This window comes from Mya arenaria, chromosome 2 (assembly GCF_026914265.1).
Source record: "Mya arenaria isolate MELC-2E11 chromosome 2, ASM2691426v1".
In the NCBI taxonomy this organism is placed as follows: domain Eukaryota; kingdom Metazoa; phylum Mollusca; class Bivalvia; order Myida; family Myidae; genus Mya; species Mya arenaria.
In genome coordinates this window covers 3,263,072-3,289,524 of record NC_069123.1, presented here as the reverse complement: position 1 = coordinate 3,289,524, position 26,453 = coordinate 3,263,072, and the positions used below count along the sequence as shown (strand labels likewise).

The 26,453-nt window shown below is 33.1% G+C and overlaps 3 protein-coding genes across 3 annotated transcripts; all 3 read right to left on the bottom strand.

Moving 5' to 3' along the window:
* Positions 1-373: 373 nt before the first annotated feature.
* LOC128241699 (uncharacterized) lies at positions 374-6,322 on the bottom strand. The gene is made up of 6 exons (XM_052958742.1): positions 6,191-6,322; positions 4,074-4,250; positions 2,775-2,948; positions 2,002-2,092; positions 1,407-1,492; positions 374-1,172 (listed from the first exon to the last, which is right to left on the bottom strand). The coding sequence occupies exons 1-6, from the start codon at positions 6,270-6,272 to the stop codon at positions 853-855; spliced, it is 930 nt and encodes a 309-aa protein (XP_052814702.1). The 5' UTR covers positions 6,273-6,322; the 3' UTR covers positions 374-852.
* A 1,922-nt stretch (positions 6,323-8,244) lies between these two features.
* LOC128205232 (signal peptide, CUB and EGF-like domain-containing protein 1) lies at positions 8,245-10,450 on the bottom strand. Its single transcript, XM_052906742.1, has 4 exons — positions 10,412-10,450; positions 9,827-9,988; positions 8,976-9,137; positions 8,245-8,414 (listed from the first exon to the last, which is right to left on the bottom strand). Exons 1-4 carry the CDS (start codon positions 10,434-10,436, stop codon positions 8,245-8,247), a joined length of 519 nt encoding a protein of 172 aa, XP_052762702.1. The 5' UTR covers positions 10,437-10,450.
* Positions 10,451-11,851: 1,401 nt separating this feature from the next.
* Positions 11,852-21,728, bottom strand: LOC128205224 (uncharacterized). The gene is made up of 10 exons (XM_052906729.1): positions 21,716-21,728; positions 20,982-21,125; positions 20,353-20,521; positions 18,470-18,727; positions 18,024-18,223; positions 16,580-16,744; positions 16,281-16,373; positions 15,781-15,984; positions 12,723-12,969; positions 11,852-11,897 (listed from the first exon to the last, which is right to left on the bottom strand). Exons 1-10 carry the CDS (start codon positions 21,726-21,728, stop codon positions 11,852-11,854), a joined length of 1,539 nt encoding a protein of 512 aa, XP_052762689.1.
* Between the last annotated feature and the right edge of the window lie 4,725 nt (positions 21,729-26,453).

The following is a 26,453-nucleotide window of genomic DNA, read 5'->3' as shown; positions in this document are numbered from 1 at the left end:
TCGAACCTACGACCTCCCGCTCCGTAGGCGGATGCCTTAACCACTAGACCAAGGAGACAACATATATATATAAACTTTGGGTGTTTATCAAGGATTGTTAGTAAACGCCTTGGAATGGTCAGTAAAATGTAGACGAAGGAATACAATTCAGAGCACCTAATGCAAAAACTTTTCAAAGATATGATGCAATTATTGTTTGATAATATAAATACCTAACACAGTCTGTCTTAGCAAATAAATGGTTTAAAAATGTTTGCTCATAAAGTTTCATAATGAAAATCATCATTGTAACTCTAGAAATAAACAAAGACAACATAATTATAAATAAAATTACAATATGAATTGGCTAAATTGCTAAAATCTTCTTCCAAATAATAACCCGCTGTATAAGTAGTTTATTCCCTAGCAAATGTTTTGGTTGTAAGTTAGTACTGTGGAATATATTTAAAAAGCGTTCAAACGACACAGGTATTAAGCATTAATGATTAACAACTTCTAAAAAATTGTTCATGGATCAAAAGAGATCAAGAGTTCTTAATGAGAGTTCTCATAAACTTTACTACAATGTTATTATTTTTCATATGCATTTTTATAGCAGTTAAGCAGGATGTAAGTAATTAATCATTGAAACCTATTAAGTGATAATAAATTGAAATATGTCTATAAAAATCGTGATTTATACGTTTTTTATGCATTTTATATAACTAATGGGTAATTAGTGTGACGATGTTTAAATGTTTTTTTATGATCATCATTCAACACATCTTGAAATTGAACTTCATTTTCAAATGGAACACACCATCAATTTTGACAGACTTGTCTTAATTTGTAAAGTTATGGAAATCCACTTTATTACAAAATTGATGTACTACTGTGCCCTGCTTCGTTTTCGTTGTCGGATATGTTCCTGAGTTGCAATGGAAACAGATACCCAATGGAATCATGCGAGTACAGACGAAGATAATCTTTGTCTTTGTCATTCAAACTATCAACGTCTAGTTGAGTGTAGACATCTTTTTCTGAAGAAGTAGTATCAGTATTTTGAACATGTATACTGCTTTCGTTTGCATACGTCCCAGTACTTGTTTGAGCATCTCCGGTTACTGAAATGTTTACGTCCGCAGGTATGACGTAATATTCGTCAGTACTATTCGGTTTGTTATTTTCCCCGTCTGCAACAAAAATGAATTTTGATCTAGACAGACGGTAAAGTGATTTATTTTGGCGTTTTTCAGGATATACCAATATAAATACGTGATGCATTGGCAATAAAAAAATTGCAAGTGTTGCACAAAAACAGTCTCAATCAAATTCAATCACAATTGATCAATGTACAATACAAAGCTGTTTGGACATATTTATGAATATAAAAACCCCGTTGTAATGCGATAAGAATATAATCATACCATGCAATATATCATAAACGTGCATCGGATTAGAAGCATCAGTCATGTCGGAACGTCCTTTTTCCGGTAACTTCTTGTTCCTGTTTCTGAGTTTGATAAAATTCTATGTTTTCAATATATCCTTGATGTACACTTAGTATTGATTAGGAACTCGTTAAATCGAATCGTTACCCTGATACAATGGCATGAAAGTTTAAACATAAAGGTGGAGATTTTGTCCATTTTTATTCAACAAAATACTTAGTATGGGGGATTGCCTATACATGCAGTAGGTGCAGCATTAACTAAGTCGTTTGTATCCCTTTTCATACACACCGGTATAAAAATAAGGCTAGGACAATTTATAACATTATCCAGTCTTTTTTTCAAGGAATGAGACTGGTTATCTTTTGATTATGTATGTTAATTTAATGTTTGACTTACTATCAAATAGTTTTTGCATTGTCTAATGCCTGAATACTGAAGTGAAGTAAATTCATTTACCAATACCACAAACTACTCATTGCGGTCCGCCATATTTGCTATAATTTGTGAATTGAAATATGGATAAATGTAATACAGTTAAACATATATTTATTTCCTTAACCATACATACCGGTAAATAAAGAAGGCCACGACCACTATCAGTAATAATCCACCAGTGACAGAAGTACCAATGATAACAGCAAGGCTATTTTGTTCTTCATCTGAAACCAGAATAGTTTTAGTTTAAGATTATAGCGATGAACAATGTTATTTGATTCATACCACTGAGTAGTTATTTTTCTGAAACAAAATTAACTTATTTTAGCTGCATTTTGTGAAAGAGTTGTTTCCTTTCGATTGTTTCAAATGATCATCCATCATTAAATTAGGTAATAGGTATTTATTAAAAATACAGTAAAATATTTTTCATGAGAAAGGGGAAAACTATACAACAACAACAACAACAACAACAACAACAACATTTATAATAATAATAATAATAATAATAATAATAATAATTATAATAAAGATAATAATAAATATTAATAATATTAATAATAATAATAATAGTAATAGTAATAATAATAATAACAACAGAAACAGCAACAACAACAACAGCGACATTTACAGATTTCAGTCAACAGAGAATAGGGTAGTTATACATCCTATAAATGTCATGTAAGGTGAAACATGTTTTATTGATGCACATATCAAACATAAGATTGCAGCATTTTTTGGTATCCTTTTATATATATGATATATTGAAGAGAAAAAATAATCTACTATTTAAATTTTGATAGTTATTTGTGGAGAAACATAATGAATGAAATAACATTATTCTCATGTTGATAAATACGATGACACAAGAATACGTGTTAAAGAATTGCCATAAAGTTAACTTACGACTAGCGCATTGGCTATCATGGGAAGCTCCAACATTTTGTGTTGCTGAACCGTTTGGGCATGGCGTACATTCAGACGAAAATCTGTCCAATGTGTTGTCTTTGTACATCCCAATAGGGCACGGTATGCAGTTGTTAAAGACAGCGTTAATCAACTGACCCGACGGACAATACGCTATATGACATTTGATAAAATAATTTAAGGCATATTTTGATCTTTGAAAACAAATATGTGTTTTTATAGCAGTTAATAAAAGCAATTATACTAACACTTGCAAATGTATTTATTAAAAAAGCACAAGAGCGTATATAACTTCTTCTTGATCACGAAAGAAACTACGATGATTTATATATCCGAGCGCGGTTCAACTCACAACACAACAAGCATTCCTTATTTAAGGGCACTGAGTCTCTCACGCTTAACCTATGATATTCACAATGTTAGGACTAAACAAGAACGCCCCGAGGCAAAATCCAACGCTCGTTTGCTCTTTTATTCTCGTTAAGTTATGGCCAAGGTTTAAGGTTTAAGGTTTGCACACCGACTGAGCTGATGACCACGATGATAACGACACCAAAGCTATCACACTACCGTTTTTCTTCGAATGTTTGGCAGTATTTAGGGAATATTTAGTGTTCCTTTCCCAATCGACATATTTGAAAACCTAATTTATCATTCGTTTTTTTCGGAATGCGTTGCAAACTGTTTAGGAAGTAAAAGCCGTTTGTTGAAAATGTCATAAAACACATGGCTAATCTAAAATTTGTAAAATGAAACCACAGTGCAAGTTGTGTTTTGCAACCTCAATATTAAAAGTATAGTTTGGGTCCTTAACCATTGACCAACTGCCTTCAAAGCCGTAACCGTTCATCTGGTGGTCAATACCGATCAAATTTGAGATCATTGAGCCCAAATGTCATTTTGATATTGATCGGAGATATTTTCAGCTCAATATTACCTTGACCTGCACGTTACAGCACTTACCACACACACATTGACCTACCAAGCCTACGGTCAAGCCTTTGCAGCTTATCGATCGGACACCAGGCTTATGTGTTGTTATCATTCTCTAAAAAGTGCGTTAATCGTGTAGTGTTATTTGTTTTGTTTTTTTCAACAAACACATAACCATAAACCTCCTAACCATAATGGACACAGCCCCTTCAACACCTATGTTGGCCCGGACAGATGAACGGAAGGAATGGACGGACGGACGAACGTTTCGATTACTATGTATGCCACCCTTATTTATCTTAAATTAAAAATACACACTATGTTCGATATTTAAAAAATACTTACGTGTACAGTCGTTGCTATCAGAAACACCTGTAAATGTTGTTCCTGTTTCAAATATGTCATTGTTCATACACGGCTGACACCCAGTGCTTGAATTAGGGTGATCCATTGGTTGAAATGTATCTATTGGACATTTCTTGCATCCATTGTCAGAAATGATTTCACCAGGTCCACATTTATCTGTGGAATATAATCGGATTTATATAAATAATCGAATAATTTATATAACCAGGGATGGTTGAAGATCTTGTTTATTTTTATCCCACTCATATATTCTATATTTAATCAGAACATTTTACCGTTAAGAATTAACAAACGGTATGAAATGCATTTTGTGTTTCCAAAAGTAATGGAACGATTGCAGTTCATTTTGCACGTTGCTTACCTGTTAAACGGTATCAAAGGCCTTTAGTGCAACTGTATCATAGGCCTTTTGTGCAATGGCATCATGGGCCTTTATTTATCCGGTGTGACCGTATCAAAGGCCTCTAGTGCATTGGCATCAAGGGCCTTTATTTATCCGGTGTAACGGTATCAAAGGCCATTAGTGAAATGGTATTAAGGGTCTTTATTTTTCCGGTGTAAAGGCATCAAGGACCATTAAAAATGAAATGGTATCAAAGTATTTATATACTAGTAGCCAATGTAACTGCATCAAGGTTTGTTTATATACCTAGTGAAATGGAAGCAAGGGCCTTTATATAACTAGTGCAACGCTATCTAGGACCAGTGTATGCCAGGTTCAACCGTGTAAAATACCTTTACATAACCTTTGTAGCGGTATAAAGGCATTCATATACCCTGTTTAACAGAATCAAGGACCTTTAAATACCCCATGGAACGGTATTCAGGGCCTGTATATATCAAGTGTAGCGGTAAGAAAGTTCTGTTTATTCCCATTGTTACTTCTAAAGGACTTTCATAAACCAATGGCCTTTTTGTATACCCAGTTTAACATAACAAGAACCTTTATATGCCCAGTGATACAATATCCAGAGCATTTAGTCAAGAGCATCAATATACCCAATTGTACATGTCAAGAACATTTGTTTACCCAGTTTTAAATGTCAATGGCCTTTATATACCAAGTCATAAGGAATCAATGATCAATATACACTAAGATGAACGTTATCAAGGATCTTTATACACCCAGTGGAACGGTATCAATGGTCTTTATACAGGGACCATTATATTATCAGTAAAATGTATTAAGTGTTTTTATATACATAGAGAGTTAAGTATGAAGGATTTTTATATACCCATTTTTACGTGTCAATAGCCTTTTTATACCCAAAATCGGGATTAATTACTTTACATACACAGTGTAACCTGGCAATAGTCTTTATACAAACAGTGAAACGGAATCAAGGGTCTTTGTTGATCAATTCAACACGTAAAGAACCCCAATACTTTGTAACAGTATCACAAACCAATATATATACCCAACGTAACGGTATCAGGGAGCTTTATATAACCAGTGCAATATGTCAATAGTCATTATATACCATGAATACAGGAATCAACGGCATTAATATACCAAATGTATCGTTTCAAGTGCCTTTCACTGTTACATTTCAAATGGCCTTTGTATGACCGGTATGGCGGTATTTATGTATCTTTTATACCTCGAGTAACGCTGCAAAGGGCCATAATATATACGGACTCACGGTAGGGTATTTATCAATTGTAGCGGTATCAATGAATTTTTTGTACCCGGTGTAGCGGTATTAAGGACCTTTGATATCCCGTGTGACGGAATTAAGGGCCGTTATTTACCCTGTGTTATGTGGCAAGAGCCTTTATATACCCATCGTAACGGTATCAAGGACCTATAAACAGTGTAAGGTGGCTAGGGCCTATTATATGTACGATTTTGTACGATGATGACACTCAGTCTAGAAAAATATAAAAGCCTTTAACCTCTTAAATGAAAGACATCGGCGTAAATGAGTACTATTGTCAAAATACTTTCTTTATCTTGCATTAGTTCCGATCTCATTTTATATTTCAGTATTTCAGAGCATTAAACAAAATAAGTCTTTTTGTTCCAAAATTTTCAAGTTTGGAGTACATTTCTCGTTAGTTGATAAGCATTTGTATGAAATGAAAAATGCTCTTACATTCACAGAAAGAGTCGTTTTGCGCGCCCAAGTCTCTTGTGGAATGGCCGGAAGCACACATTTTACATTGTAATTCGTACATTTCATCTTGAAATTTTCCTAAATCACATTTCCGGCATTCCCTTGCAGTAACATTCCAGAATTCTCCAAGATCGCAAATATTTGAAACAGAAAAGTAAGCGAATTTAACACAACATTACACTTATTATGTATTGTTACTTAATCGAATGACAAATTTGAAACATTTTTTGACCGCTATGTCTTCCCTTCAACCACTTTAAATGTCGTACTTTCTCCTTCGTGTTTATTCGCTATTAAATGTTAATTTTCATTTTTACTGGTACATATTACATCATATTAGTTAATTTGATTATTTGATAACAAGTCCATAATTGTAGAATGTAAAATGGTGTCATTGTGTGTGTATATTAAAATTAGTGAACATTTTCACCATTTTGTTAAAAGTATTATTTAAGGATTAATATTCGACATGTTGCATTTTATTGAGGCTGTTCGCCATTGCATACCATACCCCAATAAATGCAACATGTCGAATTTTAATACTTATATTTACATTCATTTAAATCTACATTTCTGCTAAAATAAATTGATTATTCAAGAGCATTTTCTCATTTTTCTTTCTCTCGTTGTTCTCAACGGTGGGTAAATTAGAACAGCTATCGTAACCTAATTTTATACCACAATGAATGCACAGATAAAATAGTTCCTTATTTATATGTTTACTTTCTATCTTTTCAAGGTCAAGAATATTATAAATACGTATTATTGCATAAAGTGTGTGTTTTCGGTCCGTTATCATGGTGTAATAAAACGCAAAAACCCGGGCGTTATCGGTAGGAAACGTGCATTATTCAGTAAATTCACGTGCCGTTAATGCCCGTTTTTTGTTTTACATATGCGCTATCAGGGCCCGCATCATAACAATGAAGGCTGAGCGACCTGATTTTTGACCGAAAGTTGGTCAAAGATGCAAACTTTTGCACAAAAACATATTTTAGCATATATAGTGTAGCTGCATACAAATACCAAAACATGAAATAAACCACATATAACTTACATATTTTCTACTGAGTTGTCTTTTCCTGGCAAGCTGATGTGTTTACTAATTAGTTTTTTCTGCAATTGTTTTGACTATTAAAAGCACTAAGTTATGTCTAAAACTACTAACTCCTCCGAACTTTAGTTATTTCTGTCGATTTTATTCAGAACATACGATTTATATGGACATGATTCCATTACGTCGTATGCAATGAACAATAAAATTTCAAATATTTTTTTCTCTGATGCTAAAGATGCTGTACATTTTATCAAGAACATGTTTACAAACTTTTCAGGCTTAAATTAGTTATCAAAACAAATAATGGTTAAAGTAGGATTGTATAGATAATTAATTGATTACCAAATAGGTATTGTGTGTAAATAATCCCAGTAATCCAGTCAATTTTCGAAAAAACAACACTTTCAAAACGAATGAACACTGCAAAAAATGGCATCGAAACAAAATGCAGCTGCCGAGTTATGTTGCGGCCCGAATCGAGCTTAATGTAAAACTTATTCAATGACATCACTCATGACGTCATACAAGCACCCGTTATAGAGGTTATTTTGAACTAACTGTTTTTGCATTTTCGTGACATTTAACAGCCTTTTTAAACACAAACGTTACTTCAACTGTTCCATCCATCATGAAATCATCTACATTAAAATCAATCAAATTATCATTGCTTATCTTGTTTTAACTGCTTTAATGCAGATTACAGTTTTGCATGTCGCCAATAATTTTACTACGATTATATTGAAAAAATAGTTCCGTGGTAAATATGCCCCGCCCATTAGTATTATTACGCCCAATGACAGGAAAGAAGTATCGAACAAACGCACGCGATTTCGATGGGAAATGCCATTGCAATTTATACAGCTATAATATGAAATTGATAAACAACAACCGTCGTTAAGGAATGAAGTGTTAATGTAAATATATTGTTATAATAGTCAGGGGGAAGGCATACAATCTTGCTAAAACAATATAAATGCTAACCCATGTTACAGTCGCTCGCGTCCATTGCAATAGTATCTTCCAATGTGTATTTTCCATCTGTGCAAGGAACGCAATCGTCTTGGGTACTCCTATAGGTTCCTCTCGCACATGGGATACATTTCTCGAGGTTTTCGGGTTTTCGAACATAACCAGCCAGGCAGTCCTCTACAAGTATCATTTGCGCTATTTCAACAACATATACATATGCAAAAACAATAACATACTTCATTGATAAAAATGTTTTGGAATTAGAAATGTGTGATTCTGATTGTAGAACTGTGTTTCAATTTCATTTTGAAAGCGATTCTATTCTCGAATTAATTGCCCTTTAAACATTTGTCAGGTTGTGTGAAAGGGAGTCACAATGAGGGCAGGTCATTTTAACTACCAATATGCAAAAAATAATTCATATTATGGAAGTAGTTCTGAGGTTGTACCCCGCAGCTAACTTTGTACCCCAATTTTACAAAGTTTTACAAGTTTGACTAGCTTTTAAACATGATGTTGTAAATCTCTTCTGGTGTTGTTACTTGTACTGGTGGAATGATATTTGATTGTTACCTCATACAAGCATGCGTACAATCTAACAGATTACTTTTAAAGGTATTAAAGCAAATATCAAAAGCACAAGCACAATTTGTGTCCGAAATATTTGTGTATGCTCGTTCAAAGTGAGTATGTATGTATGTCTATATAAAGTTTTAGAATTGTTTTGCAATAATATACTTGTACAATTGGTATTGCTGGTTGAACGATTACCGACTGTTTTAAATCCCAGAGGACAGGGGAAACAGTAGTGCTGCCCAGTCATGTTCTGAAAGTAATGTCGCTTACAATCCACACATTGTCCCACGTCAATATCAAAGTATGTTCCAACGTCGCACGTTACTGAAAGTATTATATAATGTGTTTTGTTGGTATTTTGTCAGTTTTTTGGTAACATAAATAGTCAAAATCTATTAACGTATAATTTTTAAGATGCAAGTATCACCATTTTTGAGCTGATATATAGATATTTTTGTATTGAACCTTCAGACAAGAAGGATTACATTGAAATCAATAACCTTTTTCACTGGATTCATATATCGTTACGTTTTATATATTACTGTAAAATTAAATAATATAATTACAATCATAAGGAAAATAAAAATATTTTAACCCATTTGTAAGGTCCATTTTTGTTGAAAAATACTTGACAGGAAGCCGTTCATTAAAAAAAAGCAAACAAACTATTTGAAAATAAAAATAGCGAAGCGTGCTTTTTCATTAGTTCAATAAGACGCGTTCGCACTGCAGGTTTGTAGTGATGACAAAGGCATGCTATACAGTCCAAACCAAATTGGACACTTTTGACATTTTGAACAGGTTTGAGGTTGCGTTTTGAGGTCAACGCCCAGTGTTGGCATTCACAGTTCGAATGGTGATCTTGAATCACTGTGGATTTGGGCAGGGCTAACATCGCCACTATTCAATGCTTCAACACATCGAAACAATAAATTGATTTGCAAAAAGTAATATACGAATATTTATTTTCTCTAAATTAAGTGCAATGAATCCGAACTTTAATAGGGTCTTACTTTTACAGTCATTCTTTTCTCTAGCTCCGCGAACATTTGTCGTTTTGCCATCCGCACAAGGCATGCACTCTGTTTGTGCAATGCCGTTCTGGTAATGCCCATAATCACAGAGAACACACTCTTTTGTCTCGTTATCGTACCTCCAACCAGGGCCACAAGGCACTGTAATAAAAAAAGATTTATAGACATAAATTTGTTGTAGATTGCTTTAAAGTAGTAAGGTAAGGGAGGGGGGGGGTCTCTGAAAACAACCAAAGTCATGTTGGCCAAGAAACAATTTCGGTTTGGGTTAGTATTCAATATTAATCTTCAATGAATCTAAGAACGGTGTGGCTAATCGGAATACTTGTTATTGTTATTCATAACTGACCAATAGAGTGAATGAAGTCAAAGATGAATGACCATACGTTTAACTTTAGTTGAATATTGAATACCACCTCATGTCCTGTTTAGCCGAGTGGCAATCTAGGCTCTACAATAAGTGAACAATATCATGTAAAGTTGTTTGCAAAAAAAGAAGAAATCAACGCGAATATACCCTATACAATAGACAGGCAAAACTGAAATAAAGGACTCTGAAATTACCACAAGCTCTGGAGCCATAGCTCATAACGAGAGCGTTACCATCCCCACAGACTTCATCCATGCTGATTTCAACAGTGTCTTCGAGCAAGGATGCACTAGCTATTTCCTTCAAAGTAAATAGTAACCTGTCAGGAAAAGCGCCTCGTAGCAAATTACATCAATGACCAATTATTTGGGCATTAACCCCACAATAAAAAAGTCATATGCCTTGCCAAACCTTGCATTATGCAATTTGAATATCTTAAACGTATTTGATTTATAGCCATGGTTACAGTCTTTGCATAAAGACGCTTCCGACGAAATCGACACCAAGACTTTGACAGCGCCTTGATTTGTTTCTTCAAATTCCATTCAACCGGATAATAAATTATATTTTGGAATTATGAGTATTTAACCTATAATTTCATATTGTCTGTGATTCATATTGAGATTTAAGTTTGAAAACGATACAATTAACACGAAGCGAAGGATTTCGACAAAACCCTGTCAACTAATTACATTGCGATTCCATCGATGCAGTTTATTTTTACACTTATTTTTATACCTGCATGTCCAAATCTTTTTCTAAAAGAATGATAATCCTGAGCGCATCTAACACCGACGTTTCCCCACCACCAACAGCAGTTATCATATTGCTAAAGAAGTAAAACAAACCAACATCATTGTTAAAAATATAACTCGCTTTTCCTTTAAAAAATCACAAGCTGTAAAAAGTGCGAATATCAAACTGGCAATCAATTCTAAAGTGTTCTTAAACTCATATGTGGGAATCTGTCCATGATTGAGATTTTAGTATATGTATATACAGTGTTGGTATCCAAATTGTTTAATAAAGTATCGTCGAGTAAAAACCGATCAACGAACGATTTATAATAACATCTTTAAAAAACCCAGTTACGCTTCCTATACTGCAATTTGATTTTATTATTTAAAATACTTATAATGCAGATTTTTGACTTGCCTGTTACATTATTATTCATCTACCCACGCATACTACGAATTGAAGGATGTAAAGAGGAGGAGGGAATAATTGTGATGTGTCTCAATAAATGATAACTTAAACGAATACATATGGGGTAACATATTGTGCCAAAATTGAAATTACCGTTATAATTGAGTATCGGTTTATATTTCGTTACGTGGAGTATTGTACTAGTTGAGACAACACAATTGCATACTTCCGAACGTTACCAGCGACCGGCCTGGCCGGCAAATTTTGACAAGCTCTGACAAAGATATTAATAAATGTCAAATACATAGTAGAACAAGACGCCTGTCTTACAGTGTAAGAGATAAGGAATATAACAGGGATGAAATTGCAGACATGTATATTATCTTAAGGCTTGTGCACCACACTTGTTGGCTCCAGAACATAAGCTGGCATTTACTAAAAAGGGATTAGTATTTTTCTCTAAATGTAAATTCAATGACACTCTGCGGTTAAGAGAGATTTTCATGGTGATGAAACATGCCTTTTTTCATTAGCCTGCAAGAAAGAAATACAAATATAATGGGTAGGCGAAAACAATGAGCGTCCTGTGATACGCAGACACAGCAGAAGAGTGCCAAAACCTGAGCACAGCAGTGTCAACGGCATATTTTATGAGGGATCGTGTTCACTCTGCTGTTTTCGACAACCATGATATACCAAGCGCCTTCTCCCGGAGCAGACATCACAATTTGTGACTTCTTTTTGAATCACCACATCAAGTTGTGCCTAGGCAGACGTTATTTGAGACTCCAAGTTCTAATTGAAGATACTCACATCGCTAATTGAAGATACTCACATCGGTTTATAGCAAAAGGAATTTAAAACAGATTTCACAAATGTTATTTTAAGTAAAACGTGTAGGTATACTGGGGGATTAAAACATGCCAAGACATAAGCTATAACGGTAACTTGTCACTGATGCCAGTACTTATGAAATGTTCGTTGAATATACTTCATGTAGTTGTTTGTATTTCTAAATCAGAAAGCATTGTTTACATCTCAAATAAAAAATGCACCTTGAAGGTACGTTTACTTGCAAAATGTCGTTTATTTTCTTTACCACATTATTTGGTTACAACTGTGAATACTTCCGTGTCTGTTCACTGGGCAAAAACCTGTTCTGTGTCATATTTACTAGTCGAAGAGAACGACACCTAGTGTGGTTCGAAGCCATGGCCCTTTGGTAAATGGCGGACACCTATACCACTACGCCGATCTTATCCTTAAATACAGTAGTGAACACCTTAATGCGTAAAGCGCAATATTGACATGAATATCCGATGATGATGCCTTAAAGAAATTAACAGACATTTGACTTACCTTGCATATGTAAGGGTAAATCCAACTTCAAATATATTTGAATTGCCGATACAGGCTGCTTTTGTGATTGCAAGGTTATCGCACATGTCACCAGTGCAAAGTCCCATCCATTTGAAGCCGTTTATATCGTTTGTTAACACATCGTCCAATCTATCAGTTACTTTAGTGTGTATGTCCAACTTTCCACAAGAAATCACTGTTTCAAATCCCATCACGCTTGTGACTGCATATTTTGGGTCTCCACTGACTGAAGTAATCAGCAATTATCATCAATTACCTTGCAATGTTGACTACGTATTTTGCTCTGTGGAAATAGGCTACTTTCTTATTATTATGAAATTGCTGAATATGTTACATTTCACAAATTTTATATTTTAAGTTGACATTTTGTCGATGTTTGTTTCAAATTGGGACTCATGGCGTCAGTGAATACGCCCACAGATTCAATACAACAAATTTTCAATTTAGCAGAGCATTTATCGAGTTTGTGTACCTGTAAGAAATATTTTTTCTACAATTTTGTCCGTCTCTTTTATAAAAAAGTAAGTTTTTAATGATATTTTGTAACAAACTATAATAAATATTTCTGAGCACGAGGCTCAATTCCAGATTCATGACGTTAGTGCAAGAGGACATTTGCCCTAAAATTAACGTCTTAAGTCTGAGGTTTAGACCTTTGGACCATGATAACGAACAGGCGCAAGTCCGAGTCCAAAGGTTTGTAAATTGTGTAAAGATGTTGCAGAAACAGAATACCATTTATGCTTATATGTCCTTATTATTCTATGTTAGAAAAAATACATTTCAACGAAATATTTTGAAAATGCTATTTAACAAGTGTATCATATTGATGTGTACAAGACAATGATATGTTTAATGGTTATTGATATGTATATATAACTTGCTATGCAACATAGAAATATTTTACTAGAAGCTTTGTAAAATTGTTATATTTAGTGTGAATACTTATTTTAGTCATTTCTGTATTTTTTTAGGTAATGACTGTAGATGTGTTGTTACGTCGAGGGACGTTGGGATAGATGTATGGTGTAGGTTTGGTTGACCATCGGTGGGGACCGATCGTCCGCATCGGCGTAGGTGGCTGTCTCGATGACTTTAGTTGGGATGCAAGTTATGCTGAGGTGTTTCTGAGTTGATATGTGCTTGATGATCGTGTATAGTATTTTGCAATAATGTGTACTTTTCAAATACCTTTCATTTCGTTCCAAAAAGGAGGTATTTAACGCATGCTATACATCCAAACTTGTATTCCGAATAAGCAACAAATACTGAACTTAACTTGATTCGTGATTCAGACTAGGAAAAAATACTTTTATTGTTTTAAACAAAATTATCTTTATTCCATTCGTGTCTATTTTGTTGTCAATATCAGTTTCAAATAGTAACAAAATAAAGAAAATGTCATCAGTAATACCCAAAAAGAATGAAAGTTACAATCTAATGAATATATGCAGCTATGCCCCTTGTGTCTGAACTTAGACTTGAGACTTTTAAGAAGTATGGCCCCAAGACTCAAAACTGCATATTTTAATTTTGTTGTAAAGACGTTCTTAAACGAAACATTATGGTAACAATTGTTGTTACTGTTACAAAAACCCTTTTCAACAATCAGGCAGACACCATTTTTCAAAATAAGTAACATCAAAGAGATTTTGCAACCTTGAGGAATCCACTATTTTGAGCTTGTTTTTAAAGCTGCAAATTTCTCGATCATTGTATCCTTCTTTCTAGTTGAATTATGATGGTGAAAGTGTTGTTTTTTGACAATTTTGATTTATTCAACAATATGTATGCATTTTACATAACAGCTTTTGAAAAGTGTAGTTACAAATATTCTTACAATTGCCAAATTACTTTAAAATGTATCTGAGATATTTGTATTATTATAGATGTTCCATGCTAACTAAAGGCTATTTCTTTAACCAATTACTGTTGGAACAGACTTTTTTTCTTTTATACAGAAAAATAAATTTCTTATATTCGAAAAAAAGTATATCAAATTTAAAGTTATTATTCCGAGAACCTAACAATACAAACATACTGTTTATGACCATACTTCAGTCATTAGTATTCAACTTTTATAACATATCCTGTATTTTAATGCAATCCCAAAATAGATGTAAAAGAGTTTCTTCACAGAATTCACAAAATGAGCAAATATCATTTTCAACCAGCTTCATTTTATATAATAATGAAGTAGTTGGTAATCTTCTATGAAGAACTCTTTATTGTAACCAGTGAATATAAGAATCCTTGGTACACAACTATAGGCACTTTTACAAATAATATAATAGACATTTTCATATTGTAACAGCCATTTTTGTTGACTTGTTGGAATTTCATTATTATCAACAAAGATTTTGTAAAGAAATCTGTTAACATATATGTATTTATTGCATCTTTTTAGAATATGTTTGACATCTTTTGACAAATGATTTCACAATTTTTTTTACCACAATTAAATATTTTATTTAAATCAAATTATACAGACATAATTCAAATTATTTACTACTACCATTCAATATACAATCTCTTATCCATTTCAATTTTAAGCTACAACTTGTAACATCAATCATATTAAAACCACCTTCTGGAAAATCATTTTTGAAAATCACCACAAAGCTTAATAAATTGATAAGTAGGTTATCTTGAATATATTGACACCGAAACATATTTATTGTGTTTCATGCCTTGTCCTCAAAAATTACAAAATGCTTTTTGAGTAAAAATCTGATTAAATCGTCATTCTTTAGTTTTGCTTAAGGCCTTTATTTCACCTACGAATTTTATTCAAAGTACGTGTGTCATATGCTTGTTAAATATTGAACCTTAAACTAAACAAATGATAAAAAAAAAAAAAAAAAAACATTTTACGTTTTGGTGCAACACACCAGCTTGTGCACTGTGAAAGACCTTAAAAACACTTGCAAAAAAGGGAATAGGGATGGTTAAATCATAAATAATAAAGTAAAACAACATCAAACCGGATAACACCATAACGTTTTATAAGAATAAATAAAGAAAACGATTGCCCTACTTGTACATCCCGGAAGGACGAGATCATCATACGGTTTTCTTGTATCCCATACGCCAAGCGTTCCACAAGAGATATACTTAGGAACAGGTGCAAAAAGTGCTTCATTTGGTTCTAAACACGCGAGATCACACACGGCGTCTGCACCTGAAGGACATACTTCAGTCCGGGTGTTGTCTGACTGAGCTGCTGGACATTCGTCGTTGTCTTTGAAAAACAATTTTACTACGAAATAAGAACCTCGTTATATGTTTTGCTCAAGCTTTTCATTATATTTTATTGCCTCAAAATCCCAAAAAGAGCAGATTTCTAAATATAATACATTTTAAAATAGCAATGATTATAAAACATAGCTGGTTTAGCAAGAAATAATAATGCAATAGTTCACACTAAAAGAAACACTTGATAAGCGTTATAAATTTCATCTAGTAGTTCTGTATTTATATAATAACGGATACTGTTATTAAAATGTATACACTTAAACGATAAATGGTTGAGCTTACATTTTACCACAAGTTGCACTCTGCATTCTCCGTAGTTGATGGTGTTACTATTCAAACCGACAATTACTGTTTCATAGAATCCCCATGTCAAACCTTTAAAAATAGTATTTTAGCTTAGCATCAAGTAAAATAAATACAACAATACAATATATGTGACACGCCACAGAAATTTGTGCCATAAACGCAAAGGTTTTGCAAAGAAAGTACATTATTTTGATCAATTTTGCAATAACTTTTTAGCTTGACTATTCGAAGAAAAAAGAATAAAGCATTACTACACGCTCAGAAGGACAACTTACTTGGTGGAAGTGAGTGTTTGAAAGTGAGAGTTTCATTGGTGTTTTCTTTGACCTCCTCAATCTTGCCGACAAATGTATCCCTGTCTACAACTCTTTCAGCAGACACATGCATTATGTTTTCAAAACCATCACAGTTCAGCTGCGGGAAGTGTAAATTCGGATCGTCTAAACATATCAAACAAGATTTGTTAACGAGTTTTGATCAGTATCACACCACTGGGAACAGTTATTATTATTATTATCAACACTGATTGGGAAACTAGTCATTATATCTTTATTTTATGACAAAACTATTGTAAAGGAATGTACATTTTAAAACGGAATTGGAAATGATTGTCAAAAGTCAAACACACAATAATTACATTGCCGTTTAAAGAATCAATGACAAGTTCGAGAGTCGTCAGACGTAACATTTAAAAACAACTATGATATCTAGTTCGAAGTGACAGTTCATCAGTGGCTGCCTTTTGATTGTGAATAATATAGTTTAACACACCTATAAGTACAAGTATAATTTTAGTTTCACCGTAGTTTTACAGTTCATAATCACTCTTGTTTAATGTAACATCTACTTATATTCCAATAACAATCAGTCTTTAAATGTGCCATTAAATAAATCAATCGTGGAGGGAGTTTACACAGCAACTATTGAATATTTAACACTCCCAAAATGCAAATCCTTTTGCAAACAGTAAGTAATGATGCCCATCGTATTATCCGGTTTGGAGCTTACATAAATAAAGTAATTTCATGACAACATTCATAGTAATGCCATACTGATGAGCATAAGATATTGAATTAGTTACAAGTATTCATGAATATCTCAAACATCTCTTATAACTGAATCAAGCAGTGTCATTGTTTTGAAACCTTTGTGTTATAATCTCATTTTGATGAGTTCTTTTAAGGTCATTTATCTTAAAAATGTTTGTAAAAACGTTTGATTCGTTTAAGGGAGTAATTTGGCAATTTGAATTAAAACTTTATTTCGATATTTCTATAAATTAGAATAAACAGGGCATTAGTACAGTTCTAGACCTAGAGGCCAGGTGAAAATTGGCAAGTAGCGATCTAAAATCATAAAAAGGCAACGCAATTGATATATTGCATGATTCTCTAAAACCAGAAAGATTCATCCTCCTTGATTATATTTTTTGCCAAGATTTGTTTTTCTTTTTTATTAAATAAAGATATTACCTTTACTGATTTTGTTGTTAGGTGCACGCGTTTCATGATTATATTCACACTAGACTTTAAGAAATGACTAGTCGTTTAATTCATTTAAAAATCAAATAATTGCTCTCTTGTTTAAATTAAAAAATCTGAATAGAACATCTTACCAAGCCTTAAATGTAAAATAGTGGCTTTAATGATGCAACTTTTCCATTTTTTAACAACATACTATTTTCCTTTCAGGCATTTGTTTGCATTATCTTGTTTTTACCTAAAAGATTATCAGGCAACGGTTCTATCAGACGCATCCCTGAGGTCATAAGGTCATAGTTCCACCATCCTTGTACATGATTTACAGATGGTTGAATATCAACAGACGCTCGTGCAAAATCGCTGTTTGTTAAAGTTACGTCCCATACAGATACATCCTGATATTCGGCTAAATTCAAATAGCCTAGATATATCTGCACGCTTAAAATAACAAGTAGAAAACATTATTATACGACATGATATTCAAATACAAATGTACTAGATTTTATTACAATAATATATCAGCATTTTTTAAATTTGTCATTAAAGCTTTATAATTAATATCCTTTAAAACTACAGATGGAGGCAAAATATCAAAAAAGATTGAGTCTTCCTTAAAATATAGAAACAAATTACTTACTTTATACATTCATCATAATCTAAAATAAAATGTTCTGTAAAACCTACTTCTTTTCCCCCGCCGGAGGGGATAGAACCTCAACAGCATCGTCGATCGTGATAGCATCTAAAGTGGCCGACAACATGCCATTTTCATCTATTGCAATACCCAAATGATGCCAACTCCCATCCCCTAGTTCACTGCCAAAATCTTCGTTAAACGTGACACCTTCCCAGGAAGACATGTCATTTTTAACCCAAATTCCTCCGCGACTAACGGTTATCCAGTACATATAATCCTGATAGTTTGGATATAATGAATTTTGCCTGAAATTATTAACAGAAAAACATTATTAAACGTTCTTGAAATAATGCATTTATACTTATAGTCGAAAAGGCATAACTTAATTATCAAAGGCAAAGTTCTTAATACATGTGCAATAAGTTTCATCTCTAATATCTAAATGAATTTGTATTATGACAAAGGCTAAAGTCTGAGGGCCTATGCTGATGCTGTGACGAAGGCTTTCATAGAGCCTTGATTGATTCCTTAAAAAACAGACATAGGAATATTTTATGAGATGTCCCTATATAGGTCCGCATGGAATTTCTTTGAACAATTTTGAAAAAGCACCTTAGTTCAAAGTAAAAAAGAATTTGTGTGAATTACTTTTCAAACTGTCCATATCTGAAATAAAACAGCACGCACATAGGATTTAGAAGAGAATTACACATTGGAAAATGTAAATTAAAGAAATTTGGTAACACACGTGGAAAAAGAATTGCGGTAATAATGTGTCAATGATTCGTGCTGAGCTTACCTGCCAACACATTTCAAAATCATTCTAAGAATGAACTCATGATTATTAATTCAGCTTAGATCCTTAAGTTTGATCTAGAAATGAATTAAGTGGATCATGCACTCTGCCCATAAGCTTTAAAATGTTAAAACATTCCGAAGCTATTGGAAATCCACCTCACGGTGCCAAAGTGTTAGGGCGGACTTAAATTTTGTATTTGATCTCTAAAGGTGACTTTGCTCTTAAAGGTAGATTGTTGATAGATTCGATCTGCACGTTTGCTTTATGTAATGTAGATTTTTGATCTTTCAATCAGGTAATAAGGTATGTGCATCAGAGTAGTTGCATACGACAAAATATTTAAAACAATATTTGAAAACAGTGTGCCATATCTACCTCAAACAAATACAGAAGATTAAGTATTTTATTTCAAACGCAAAGGGAAGACCCTAGTATAAGCTCCAAACAAAAACATGAGTATAAAAATGATCAAGGTAAGGGTAAAAATGATGAAATACAAAATAAATTGATCCCTGCCCATCTCTTCAAAACATATATGTGTATATGAAGTATGAAATCAATAACTCAAAATTATTCCTCTAAATAAACTGTCTTTATTATTGATCCTATGGCCAGTATTCCTCCCCAATAATATATATCCTAATATGAAGTTTTAAGTCAGTAATCGTTAACTAATAGCATTTCCCTCGTTGCTATCAATTTATAAACAAGTTTCAATTAATATTTTACAGCACTTTCTAAGTTAATTTCTGGACAAACAGCTTTCTTATTAATGCATACTTATCAATGCATGCTGTAAACGTGTAAACGGAGATAATTCAGCAATTATGAGTATGGCTCTAACGCACTACATCCGTGCATATTGCCCTGTATCTGTGCGTCATGTTTCACTTACAACCCAGAAGGAGATAATTCAGCAATAAAGAAGTATTATCTTTTTTGCGCACTGTTTTTGCACATTGTCATATGTCAATGTTTCAAGTTTCATTCAAATCAATCAGTAGTTTTAAGATTTTCTCCAGACAATGGTGTGACGGACGGACAGAATGCAGGATTTACAGACGGACGGACTGTATGCTCTTCATTCGGGATGGATAATAGTACTTTCTTTGTTTTAATTATTTTACTTACACGTAGATATTCAACAAACACGCCGATTCATCGTCAGAACTAGCGTGCACTCTGATCCTTAACATTATTGAAATAGTTTTGGTGGTCCAACGGAATGGTGTTTGTAGGGTTGGCGGCTCAAGTACACCATTTAAATTGTTAACAAGAATGACCGGTCTTGTGGGATCATCTGCAATAATCAAGAAATTTTAATAATATATAGCAATACATAGATAAATTACAACTGCTGAGTGTTTTAAATCGTTCACAGATAAATAACTTAGTAAAACAAATAATGTAAACCAGATATGGTTACCATGTAAAACAAAACCCCAATTTCCTTCTAGACATTGATCAATTATTATTAAAATTATTATTAAAATTATTATTATTATTATTATTATTATTATTATTATTATTATTATTATTATTATTATTATACGCGATGTGGTTAACGCATTCGAGTTTAACCCCGAGTCGTCTCGACGTGTTGTAGTCATCAAGCAGGACAAGTGGCTTACAAGAAATCTAGTTTGCCCTTCAGCACAACATTACACTCCCTTGTAACATCATAAAAAAGATTGACTACTATTACGTTTAAATACTTTGCATCGTTATAATATATCTAAATGCATGTATTAAATGCATACCTCTGCACTGGTTTCCGGTGAATATTTTACCCTGTTCACACTGACAGATATACTCTGTTACTGTAGACTGGCATCTTGCTACGCCCGCACATGGGTTTGTACTACAAGGATCAGCGTCAATGTTGCACGTAACACCGCTGTACCCTGAGATGAGAAAATAACATCTATTTTTTCATTCCACATCATGTTTACATTGTAACACCAAATAATTATTTCCTCTTCACTTACTTGTTATGTCACAACCTAATATGGTTTGGATTATAATTCCTTTTATAGACTTTTACGCCTTAAGCTTAAAGTTAAGCTTGTAATGCATGCATTACATTATCCTGGTATTTAGCTTAGCTTATAAGCTTCTTAGCTAGACCCTTCTTTGCTCAGTCGCATCGATTGATGCTTAATGAAACTCAACATATGTCAGCAATTCAGACCACGCGGTAAGTTCTTACTAATAAATACTCAATAAGATATGTTTACTGGAAAGATAAATGTATAAAATATTCAAGCAGTGCTCAACGAGTTTGATAAATGCATATTAAACACCGGTTTAAGCAGTCTCACCATACTAGAACCAGTTCTGATAGTGATTTAACTGTCTTGTGTGTAAGATTATAAGATATCATTTTATGACTAAAAAATCTAGCAACTAACAAATTAAACGTAAGAATCATTCTGATCACCAGGAGTATATTTCATGTAAGTTTCATGGTTGTGTAAACACTTGAAAAACGTACCTGGCTGACACATGCACGTATATCCAACAGGTCCGTTTGAAATACATTCTCCTCCGTTCTCACAGGGGTTATTTCTTTCGGAACACCAATCCTTTACTTGTTCACACGAGTTTCCTGTATAATCTATAGAAACAAAAATATATATATATATTTATTAGTAACGTATAGTAGCTAATAGAAGTCTCCTGCCCCTGACGTTAGATTCTCTAGCACTAAAAATCTAAGTCAGATGAATTAGTAGCATGTAGCCGAAGAGACGTTCACACTGAAAAGGTGTATGTAACGATCGATAGGTAGCTTAATCAGGGTAAGCATAATCGATGTCATAGAACCAGTAAAATAACAATGGAAAGTCCATATTTTCTCTATTAGGGCATAATGGTAAACGTTGACGTTTTCCTTTCTACATTTTTATTCCGATATCTGATTTCCTATAGTTTTCTTTGTATTATTTATCATATTTGTTATTATTTCTAGAGCATGTGCAGTTAAAACATAATGCGTTAATTAAACAACATTTATTATCAATTTTTTTCTTTCACCATAGAAACATGATATATACCTGTGGGACAAACTCTTCGATAATGCACTCTCGTAGACTCATCTTTGTAAGAGACAAAACTTTCCCGCTCATACAAATAACAATATAATCCTCCAGATAAAGTCACAAACACTATATCATTGCAGTCTGGATTATTTAAGCACCTGGTTTGACATTCTTCAAGGCTGTGTACACGAATTACCTCTATCATTTCACTTGCACCTCCAGCAATTCCGACACGTCCTTTGTCAAAATAGCATCGCCGCACATCATAATCTTTAAAGGGAAGAAAAAATCAGTGCGTATTTCGACTGGAGTTAAAAGAGACTTGAATGTGTGTGTAGGGGGTGGAGGGTGTTATTGTTTATATGCGTATATAATTATATTCAATTAATAGGTTAATTGCAACATGTTCGAGGTATAATTTAGTAGCATTAGATTTTTTCTCGGATACCGTTTTAAGCCGGCTAGTGCAACTAAATCGCTATTTTTTTGTCAATTTATAAAAACAGTTGGTATCCGCGAAAAAGACTTTAAAAATTTAGACACCGTGGGTTGATCTGATTTTTTATCATTGGCACAGTCATATTGACATTATACACGCAATTGAAAACAAAAATGCATTGTCGGGTTTTGTTTGATTGAACAGATAGATTTTTTTTGTGGTTTGATGTTTAATCCTGTTAGCCGATGCAGCCAGAGTTGTGTTTATTTTTTTCAGTCTTTGCAAAGAGTTTGGTTAAACTGCAGTTAAAACGGTATCCCTGACACGGGACTATTCATGCATATACCTGATTTACATTCGCACGAGGCAGTTTCAAATACATTCGTGCACAGTCCCCCATTTTGACAGACGCCAGTTCCAGTCAAAACATCGCATACCAATATTGCGGTGTCGCAGTTTTCTAATGTTGAGCAATTTGATCCTGAAAATGTTAAAATCAAACTATAGAAAACCGTCCATGTTTTACATTAATTTTATCTAATAAATTTCTCCTTTTTAATGCCTCATTATACTATGAAATCAAAGAAAGGGTTGCTTTTAACTATTTTTATTTCAACGTACCATGTTCAAATTCCATATATACACAGCTAGAGCTCAATCATTGGATCAAATGAGGTAATAAAATATGAACAGTTGACATGTCATTTATGTGCAAAACAAAACTTGTAATGCTTCTGTCACTCTGTCAAGCTTCTTATACTGGTTTAAAGGCTGTTTTAGTGGTTGAATATTTACTGGTTGTAATATGATTGTGATGATAATATTATATACGTTGAAAGGTGCAAGGCACGTGTATGTAGGTGGTAATATGCGTTGGTAATAGATTAAATAGGGAACAGGATTGGGCTATGAAAGTCGTTTGGAATTTCAATGTCATTTCTTTGCCAATAAATTTCCAACCTGACTTGGTACAATCTTTGACTGTGTGTAAATAAATCATCGTGAACATTCTTTAAACATACCCATTGCGACACAGACTGGAAGGTGAATCCAAACGCCGATATTACTGCATAAACCAGTGGTTCCTTCAATTATCTTGAAGCCGGGATCACAAGCGTATGTAGCTTCTGACAAATACTTTGCTCCAGTGGCGCTTACAAGATAGCCATTTTTCACTTTTGGCGGTATACCACAAAAGACATCTGATATTTTTGAATATACAAACGTTATTAAAAATATCACCTCTACTATAGAAACAACTTATTCATTTTAGTCAACTTCCTTTGTACACAAACAAAGGCTGAGTATACACGAGGTGCTGGAGCAACAAGATTGGAAGTGGATCACCCAAAACATAATTCTGTTCAGATATTCAGATAAGATATTTCAAACAAAGACTGTTTCAATTTTGCAACACTTTTTTATAAAATAAAATACAGAACATGTTTTATTACGAGTAAAGTAAATAGTGTCTTTGCGAAACTTATATATTATTTATAAATATATTAGCAGTACAATTACAAAATGTAATGAGCGACATAAAATAATTATCATTATTAACATTAAAAGGATGAACTGCAATAGTACCATTGCAAATAATCAATTACAGAACAATATACTAGTGTGAGAAATATTACGTTTGAGTACTATGAAATCATAAATATTAATAGACATTAATTTTCATGGATTTCGTGGGTTGGCTTATCCACAACTTTAAGATCCCAATGAAAGTTGAGCTTTAATTGTGAAAGCATACGGTCTATGTATAAAGTAATCCTAAATTTTCTTGCGGCAAATGTTAAACGTGCTGAATATTATCTTCGTGTGTTTGAGTGTCGTCACTTGACTTTGAGTCTACGTCTATTTCTGAGCTGCAGTTATATTAAATGCACATACAACGAGTGAGCGTGAAATCATTATTTATTGACCAAAATAAACATTATATAACTAATGATATGAGCTAAACATTAACATGACTAACTTTCACCAAGAAATACAATACTTGTAGCCGGCTACTGGTGTCTCTATGATTGTTTATGAAAATGCAAACACCCTTACGATGTTTTCAAAGACACCTAATTAACATGTACATGTAAGTTTATTCGGCGAATGATCCGATAAGATTGTTAGCCATATTCGGTTTTAGGAGCATAGTGCACATACAAAATGTAATCCTGGTTGGAGCTACCGTGGTAATTTAACGTAAACCAGTGTATTGGACTGTCACACGGGATCTCCACTTAACGTCATTTTAAACGGCAAATCATTAAATTTTGAGATTTTTTATCGTTATTTCGCTAGACCAATTCTAAGATTTCTTGACACAGTATTATCGTAATACGAATCAAAGTTAAGTTAATTGCAGTTTTAAATATACTTTATACAGTTAAAATACAATATGCATTCACTTTTCATTGTAATTGTTGTAAATATTTGTCTATGATACCTTGTTTAAAATTATAAATAAGTGACTTTCGTTCATATGGGAATCATTCCATAATAAAAAAAACCTTAAATCAATAAATCTGAAAGAAATAATATCTTGTAAGAAAGAAACTTCGCTGAACAAATTGTACCTTTACATTGTCAATGTCTAACAGAGCATATTCTACGAACGATTGAATAACCATTTTATCACATTACCTACGTTTTATCCACAATTTCAAAGCTTTTTATATGTAATGGGTATTTATCAAATGAGACATATGCAGCGGCATTAAATGTTAATTGTTTATATATTGTTAACGCCACTCATCCCTGAAAAACACATTTATTCAAAAAGTACACATAATAATCATGAGATTAAAACACATTCCTTGAGGTTAATGTTATCAAATTTTGATTTTCATTAGATTTACATGTGGAGAGTATTGTATGTCTTAGAAAAAAGACTCATGCAGGTTACGGAAATTTAAATGGGTTGAGAATTTTCCGATACAAAAATGTGAGATTATTAACATAAGAGGCTGAAATAAAATGCAGTTATTGTCCTTTTAAACGCAAAACTTTAATTTCTAACTTACGGATTTCACTTTTGAACACAGTGCCAAAGCAGACAGTTTAGTCGTATCAAAAGATTGTTATTTAGGACAAGCGTTGCCAATACATTTTCATAGAAATTATGATTATGTCAGATAAGTAATAGATAAAAGACGAATAATATTGATGTACAAAAATTACTTTTATATGGCATATAGGCAGATAAGTATTTGTCTTTCAAATTATAATGTAGTGGCATATGTGATGGGTTATCTTTTGTGATACGGTACTAACAATGTAATGTTTGTCTTCAGCACTAATTTGTCAGCGGGTGATTAGTGCAATTGCCTTTCTAATATTGATGATAGGAGTAGCAGTGTTAAATTACTGAGGTTATTCCGCTGGAGTTGAGAAGCTGTAGATAAACTTTAAGAGAAATGTCGAATGGAAGAATCCCCTAAAAAGAATACCCCTCCTTCTGAAGTAATGTTATTTTAGGTGTGTTGTTCAATAACGCGAAGTTCAGTCGTTATTATGAAAACTCAACTTACTTCATGGGAACATGTGTAAAACAAAACAAAGTAATGAAGGATCTTAAGTTGGTTGAGAGAATCATAAGGATAGAATATGTTGTGCAAAATAGTTTGATTATCATTCCAGTACAAGTTTTAAAGGACTTGAATTGGTGAAAATATTTTGTATGATGGTATTTCAATTTTGTCGTTAAAAAGTTGGTCAGAACCTGATACGAGTTTTAGATAAGTTGTTAATAG

What these genes read in the sequence shown, in the direction of transcription:
- LOC128241699 (XM_052958742.1), bottom strand. Translation starts at nt 6,272, where the DNA reads ATGTACGAATTACAATGTAAAATGTGTGCTTCCGGCCATTCCACAAGA. An exon ending in TGATAGCAACGACTGTACAC is followed by an intron (nt 2,949 to 4,073) that starts GTAAGTATTTTT and finishes AATGTCATATAG; the next exon opens with CGTATTGTCCGTCGGGTCAG. An exon ending in TGATAGCCAATGCGCTAGTC is followed by an intron (nt 2,093 to 2,774) that starts GTAAGTTAACTT and finishes TTCTGGTTTCAG; the next exon opens with ATGAAGAACAAAATAGCCTT.
- LOC128205232 (XM_052906742.1), bottom strand. Translation starts at nt 10,436, where the DNA reads ATGAGCTATGGCTCCAGAGCTTGTG. An exon ending in CTATGGCTCCAGAGCTTGTG is followed by an intron (nt 9,989 to 10,411) that starts GTAATTTCAGAG and finishes TTTTTATTACAG; the next exon opens with TGCCTTGTGGCCCTGGTTGG. An exon ending in CAGCAATACCAATTGTACAA is followed by an intron (nt 8,415 to 8,975) that starts GTATATTATTGC and finishes TGATACTTGTAG; the next exon opens with AGGACTGCCTGGCTGGTTAT.
- LOC128205224 (XM_052906729.1), bottom strand. An exon ending in CCTCCGGCGGGGGAAAAGAA is followed by an intron (nt 18,224 to 18,469) that starts GTAGGTTTTACA and finishes TGTTATTTTAAG; the next exon opens with CGTGCAGATATATCTAGGCT. An exon ending in CGTCCTTCCGGGATGTACAA is followed by an intron (nt 12,970 to 15,780) that starts GTAGGGCAATCG and finishes TGATTACTTCAG; the next exon opens with TCAGTGGAGACCCAAAATAT.